At 45.2% G+C, this 7,528-nt stretch overlaps 1 protein-coding gene across 1 annotated transcript; it reads left to right on the forward strand.

Annotated features, from left to right (window-relative positions):
* Positions 1 to 299: 299 nt before the first annotated feature.
* On the forward strand, positions 300 to 1,280 carry LOC128854647 (olfactory receptor 49-like). Its single transcript, XM_054088779.1, has one exon. The coding sequence runs from the start codon at positions 300 to 302 to the stop codon at positions 1,278 to 1,280; it is 981 nt and encodes a 326-aa protein (XP_053944754.1).
* Positions 1,281 to 7,528: the final 6,248 nt, after the last annotated feature.

Raw genomic sequence — 7,528 nt, forward strand, 5'->3', positions numbered from 1 at the left:
AATGAGGTGGAATAGCTGTCAGCCTCTTTAAAGTCCTCTGTTCTGGAGAAAGAACCCTTTACGGGTGTCTGAGAAAAGTAGAATGGAGACAACAAATTCTCTACCTGAAATGGGGAACAGAAAAAAAAACAGGGAGTGAGAAATGCCTGCAGGACCATCTCTGTCTGTGTTACGTAGGGAGACTGAAAGAAAGGAAAGTAGCAGAGAAGAAAGGCTCAAACCTCTCATGCAGACTGTGACATTGTCACACTTGTGTTTTTGCCATGTTCCTGTCTCGGCAGGTTGAACTGAAGTACAGCATGGGTCCAGGGAATGGAACTGCAGTTACTGAGTTCGTCCTAGACGGCTTCTCAGGGCTCACCCAAAGACTGCAGCTATTTCTCTCTCTGGTCATTCTGCTCATGTACCTGACAACAGTGATCGGGAATGCAACCATCATCTTCCTTGTGTGTGTGGATCACCACCTGCAAACCCCCATGTACTTTTTCATCAGCAATTTTGCCTTCCTGGAAATCTGGTTCACATCCTCCACAAGTATCAAGTTGTTTGTGATCCTGGGTTTTGGAAGGAGAACGATTTCACTAGGCACCTGCTTTGCTCAATCCTATTTCTATTTTGCCCTGGGCTGTACAGAGTTTGTTCTGCTTGTTGTCATGTCCTTTGATCGCTATGTTGCTATCTGCCAACCTTTGCATTATGCTGCCATCATGAAGCCTCAGCTCTGCATCTACTTAGTTGTTGCAGCTTGGGTCATAAGCCTCACATTCTTCAGTTACCGTCTGGTTCTCCTCTATCAGTTGACTTTCTGTGGCTCAAACAAGATCCACCATTTCTTCTGTGACAACTCCCCCTTATTCAAACTCTCCTCCTCTGACACCAGTCTGCTTTGGAAAATAGACTCTGTTTTTGTGTCATTTGTCATCCTGGGTTCCTTATGTTTAACTCTGGCATCCTACACACGCATCCTTTTTTGTATTCTGTATCTTCCAGCAGCCTCTGGGAGGAAGAAAGCTTTTACCACATGTTCTTCCCATCTCACCACCTTAGCTATCGCCTATGGGAGCTGCATTGCTCTCTATGCATGTCCTTCAGGAGATGTTCACTTAGAGACCAACAGAACTGTAGCTTTGCTGAACACTGTTCTGTACCCATTCTTAAATCCCTTCATCTACAGTCTTAGAAACAAGACTGTGATACAGGCCCTGAACAAAGCCATCGCCCATGCAACAATGCAGCTTTTCCACTTATTGCGATGCATTTCTGGACAGCGATTCCACTGATCTGCTGTCATACTTCCAATAATATCAGTGCCTGTGTATGGGCCTCCAAATCTGCCTCGACACTGAGCAATGCACTCGTCACTGTGAGATCCATCCAGATGCTCATCAGAGGACCGTACTGGTATATATGGGCCAGGGTTGTGTGTGTTTGAGAACTGCTTGTACCTCTATGGTAATAGATGAGATAATTATGGATAGTAAGAATCACTCTAATTTCTGTATTTGTAATTTTGTTGGGTGTGACTTTTCTTATTTAGCACCAGTCATATGCCATCAGCTGATAAAATCCAATCAAGCAATGTTTCAGAAATTATCACCTGTATCTATTGGAATGAATCTTACATCGGTGAAACAACTAATGCAACTACAGGATTTGATCAAAATTTGGAAGGAGGTCCAACAAAATGGGAGAAAGACCCTGATAACAGTCCACCATGACACGGAGGAAAGAAATAGGGTCCTAAAAATGTTAAAAGAAGATGCGAACCATCATTGGTGGGACGTGCTGTTTGGATGGTCCCCTACCACTACTGGCATTCTAAATAAGTTGTGTCACCCCGTTATTGTCCTTTTGATGTTAGTTTTAGTTAGCTTTGTTAGCTTTGTTTTCTCTGCTATGTTATTTACTTGGAATTGGACAATGCTACGACAACGAACAACTTCTGCTTCTATGTCCAGTGCCCATGAGAATGTGTTAAAAGTAATTTTCAAGCAAAATATCATCCAATTCCCCTTCAAGAGACAGATGATGCATTTGGCAAATGAATTTGCCCATGTGAAAAGACAGGAGGGAATTGATGAGCAAAAGCATTCGGGGGAGTTGGGAATGCTCACTGGAACTCGTGCTGTTCGTTGGTAAAGGCCTTGAAAGCAGATAAGCAGATGCGATTATCTTTCACAGAATGGGCCAATCTAAATTCTAATTGGTCTTTAGCCTTTCTGATTTTGTGACTACAAGATCTCATTTCATGTTTGTAGTCCTCATGTGTTGCCTGCCCCTTCTTCCACAGTTTGAAACTTCTCCCAGTTGCTTGATACTCACCAGCCTCCTTATCCTGGCTGGGTGGTCTACAGCAGACTCCCACCACGAAATCTGTCTTACTAGGTGGACCTATGATTTTCACCCACAGACATTCAACCCTCTCATCACTACCAATGAGTTCAAGGCTGTCAAAACTCTCTCTAACAAAGAGGGTTACCCCACCACCTCTCCCTTCTCGCCCATCCCGCCTGAAGAGTCTGTATCCATCCACAGCAGCACTCCAGTCATGTGAGTCATCCCACCACATTTCCATGACAGCAATTACATCACAGTCCTCCTTACAATATCCAGCGCCTCTTGTTTATTGCCCATGCTGTGTGCATTGGTGTAGATGCACTTCAGTTGGGCTGAAGTCAATCCCACTACACTCCTAAGGAGAACAATCTTAATTCCTAAGCAACTGCCCACTGAATTATTTGAACCTTTTGTGGAGCCATTTGAGGTGCTATTCCTCACTTCCTGTGAGGTGGCAGACCAAGGGTCCTTGCCAGCACACCATCCCCCAGAAACTGTAGTGCCATTCCCAGGCTTTTTGATCAAGCCTGATTATCTCCCCTCCCCTTCTCGTCTAGATTAAAGCTCTAGTAATGAGCCCTGTTATCTTCTTGGTGAGTAGTCTTCCGCCCGTAGGGGACAGGTGTATCCCATCTTTAGACAGCAAATCTGGTGATTTACCTGTCAACCCATGATCAAAGAACCCAGAGTTCTGCTCCTCTCACCAGTTTTGGAGCCAGTTATTTATTTCCCAGCACCTCCTAATCTGGCAGTGCTGTGACCACAGGCAGGGACGGGCAATGGGCACTTGTGTGACACAGCTGCCTCCAGAACAGCCTTTGCATAAAGAAAGGGAATCTTCTCGGTGCGGTGCCTGAAGACTTAGGTCTTATTCTGGAGTTTCCTTAAAGAACATCCCCAAGGACATTGCTTGCAGGTGGCAATACCGGTGTACAGATAACAGTGTGGGTGTGTAGCATTGGGGCCCATTCAAGAATGGTTTTGGTTGGGAAAGACCTTGAAGATCATCAAACCCAACCACCGATCCAGCCCTGCTAAGTCTGCCTCTAGACTATGTGCCCAAGCACAACATCTACTCATCATTTAAACACCACCAGGAATGTAGCGATGTGTCCAAAACTGAACAAGGTGCAGCCTCACCAGTGCTGAGCACAGGGGTGTTATAGATACTCAATCAATTGTAATTTCTGCAAAAGATTGCTTTATTCTGTTTATATGGGAAAGCATAGAAGCAAACAGCGCTGGGTGCGCCGGGGAGTCTCCACTCCACCAATAACGCACACCAAAGTCTAAGCTCTTAGTTCCTTTTATATTCTTCTGCAGGTCGATATTGTAGATGTGGCAATTTCTCAAGAGCAGGTTTAAGAGGTTTTTACGCTTGTTTGTTCCTTTTAAGGCGATTTTCTTTTCTTCTTCTTTACCTTCACTTCTGCACTTTGAGCTCAATTTCTTGCACAACATATGTTTCATGGTCGTTATCAAGTTAACCCGCAAGATGTCCTGCTATTGTTCCATGCCTCCTTAGCAGGTCCTGACCTTTACTCAGGTATCGAATCATCCCAGAAGGCCTTTTTTCCCTGTCGTCTGTAACGCTATTTTGCAGGTCGTGCACCAACAGGCATTACACTGCGTTTTCTGGCACGAATTCCATCTATACTCTTCACAATGGCCATAATCATTATCGCCCCCATGAGAAAAGACCACGATGGACGGGAGGATCGAAGGTCATCCTCGGGTGAGCGTCAGGCGCCTCACGATCGTGTAACACGCTACGGGAGAGAGAGACGGAGCCATATTTGTCCACCCCTTCCGGTCCCAATCAGGTCGTCTACCATCCTGACAACCACCAAAGGACTGTGCTGAACTCACGGGTGGTGGTTTTCTGTTTTGATTGCATCGCTTGGGATTTTGTCGGATTGTTATACAGTTAATTGTTCTCAGGTTCTTATTTTCTATTAAATTCTTTAATAGTTCACTAAACTTGTCTTAGGATTGCATTAACTATATAATCCTTATTGTCGACTGTGTGGTTTGGCATACAGCTCAAATTTGTTTAACGCCATCAGGTGAGACCATAGTAGCAAATTGCATATTAGTTATAACGTGTTGAATCAATCGTATAAAACATGGAATAGCACATGGCAAAACCAACAATGTGGCTAATTCACATAACAAATAAAATAAGATTTGGTTTTCCCATGGGCTTCCGGGAAGCCAGGAAAACAGGTCAATGTCTCAGCCTTTCCAAGTTTGGACGGGGACGTGTGCTAACTACCGTATTTCGGCTGTAATTTGTTTAACTACTTCGCCATTATTGATCCTTGATCAATTGTCAAATTGATTCCCCAAGAAATAATTAAATCTCTCCCTAATAAATTAAAGTCTGCCTCCGCAACTAATAATAAGTTCACGACAGATTTTGATTTCTGATTCCATCAATACATTCTTCATGATGGGAACTTTAAAAGGTTCCCCCTTTGCTCCCACCACCACGGCTTTTTCCTTACTCAACTGACATCCTTTTGGTAATTTTGGAATGGTAGATTTCTCGACTCCGATGTCTACTAGGAAGATGACTTCTTCCCCCTGGGGACCTCTCCATCATTTTATCAAGGGCTCTGATGAAGATGTTGTCCCCAGGATGTAGAGCCCCTGACGCCCTTAATCCTCCTGAAACATTTTCTCGTCCTGCATTTTCTTTTTGCATTTTCGTTTAAGATGACCTTCCTTTCCACAATAATAACATTCGAAGCCTTCTCTTATGGGGGTCCTATAATTTTGTGGCTTTTCTCCTCTGAAGAGGCTCCCTGAAGGTTTAATCTTAGGCCTGTGGTGTTGTGTATTCCTTTGTGTTTCTCTAACAGTGGCCACGAATATCTTTGCCTTTGTTTTTTCCTTTTCTTCATCACGTCGTACATAAACCTTTTGAGCCTCCCGAAGGAGGTCCTGTAGACCCCTATCTTGCCACCCGTCTAGCTTCTCCAACATTTTCCAAATATCCTCCCAGGATCTAGCCACAAACTGAGTTTTTAATAGAGCCTCCCCGACTGGGCAGTTGTGATCTACTCCAGAATACATTTGGAGGCTCTTCCTTAATCTTTCCAACAAGTCAGTGGGAGATTCATCTCTCCCCTGATGTTCCCCAAAGGCCTTAACTATATTTTGTCCCCTGGGAACCGCCTCCCTAATGCCTTGAATACTCATTTCCCTTAAATCCGACATGTTTTGCCTATCATGTACGTTTTGATGATTCCAATTGGGGTTTTGATTCGGCCATTTCTGCTCCCCTGGCAGACCCTGATGATATCGTCTTTCCCAATTTTGCATACCTGCTTGCCTTATCATTTCCCTCTCCTCCGTAGTAAACAATATACTTAAAATTGACTGAATTTCATCCGATGTCTAGGTATTGGGTCCCAAAAATTGGTCTAATTTTTCAGAGACCCCCTCTTCACACTGGCCACACTATTCCTTGTTCCGGCCAAGATGCTACTGGCCCTCTTGGCCACCTGGGCACATTGCTGGATCAAGTTCAGCCCCAGTCTCAGGGCACTGAGACACGCACTCCTGAACTTGTATGTACAGAAGACCCTTTATTATAAAAGCAGCTGCTTTTATACAACTCTGCTAAGTTGCAAAAAATATGGCCTTCTCTGAGTGGTTACAAACAACTGTCCCCGCGCTCAAACTTCCAAACAACTGGTCAATGGGTAACTGATCCCTCGCTGTTCACGAGCAGTCCCAACTCCTTCGTTGGGCATCAGAAGGCTACAATTGTCTCTCCTGTTCTTCTGTTTACGGTACTTGTCGTAGGTACTTTGTCGGCAATGTTCCTCTCTTGTCTGCTTCTTCAAGGTCCCTCCAGGACCTTCAGCTCTGCCAATTCTATGTGTGCTGCCCATGCAGCGGAGACGCTTGGCTGCAGGAGCCGGGCAGCCCCACGCTCCGGGCAGCCGAGTGGAAAACTCCCCACACCAATCAACACCTCCAGGTCCTTTTCCAGCCACTCTTCCCCAAGCCTGGAGCATTGCGTGGGGTTGTTGTGACCCAAATGCAGGACTCTGTACTTGGCATTGTTAAACCTCATGCAATTGCCCATGGCCTTTTACCCGACTGCTCTATAACTCTTCTATGGTCCGACTCGTCCTTGAACCAACCCTTCTATAACCAAATCCTTCCAAAATACAAATGAACTCTCACACTTCTATGACTCGCCTCTTCCATGGCTCATATTCTATCACCCTTTTATGACCTGAAGCTTCTATGAGCAGAGACTTCTTTCACCCTACTCTGCTGTGAGACTTCTATGAGCCACCGCTTCTATGAACCTTCTAAAACTGAACTCCTCTATGACCTGACTGCTTTGCAACTGCATGGAGCTGTGTGTGAGACACTTGGCATCTCACGTAACTCTACAGACCTGTCTTTGGAATTACATGGAATAACAGCTCCAAATTTCATTCAGCAATGTGATAATGTTCACAACACCATCATTGTAGGCAAAGCCAGATCTGCCTCTCCATGGCATGGGCATGAGGGCTTGGTCTTTCTGCTTCATCAAGCAAACCCAGGCTTTTCTCAGCATCACAGCAGCACCTTTGCCTGCAATCATGGCCTCCAACTCGCTGCTCCAAGGAGTCCCTGAGGAGGCTTTGTGGGGAACAATTCTCGCTGAGACCAATTAATAATTCAGGGCACTCTGAGTTCTACTCTTGACTTGTTGAGAGGTTTCTTCAGTCTCCTCTAAGGAGCTGAGGTTTGTCTCAGCAGTGAATATACCCTGGGTCTCATTAAAATCCAGAAAGCCTTAACGACCTCTTTCTCTCCTGAAGTTTCCTCCAGGCCTTCAAGCCTGGTAGAGCTCATTGGAATCATTTCCCAGTGCAGTTAAGGAGGAACAGTTCAAAGTGCAATTCATAAAAATGTGTTTGAGCTTAAATTCTATATTTTGTCCCTTTTTAGCTCAGGGAAGAGGTAACAGAATCATTCTACAACTGGCACTGGTGCAAAGCGTCTCCTCAGGAGTTCTGGGCAGCATGGAGACGCAGTCCCATGAGGTCTGACCCTGCATGGACAGCCTTGCTCCTCACCTCCCCAGTGCCAACATTGCTCCCATTGCCCTCCTGGCATTTGCATCCCTTTCCCTTCCACCATACTTCCCTGCACTCCAGAGCTGAGGGTTCCATCGTGG

Source organism: Cuculus canorus, chromosome 26, assembly GCF_017976375.1.
Source record: "Cuculus canorus isolate bCucCan1 chromosome 26, bCucCan1.pri, whole genome shotgun sequence".
NCBI lineage: Eukaryota > Metazoa > Chordata > Aves > Cuculiformes > Cuculidae > Cuculus > Cuculus canorus.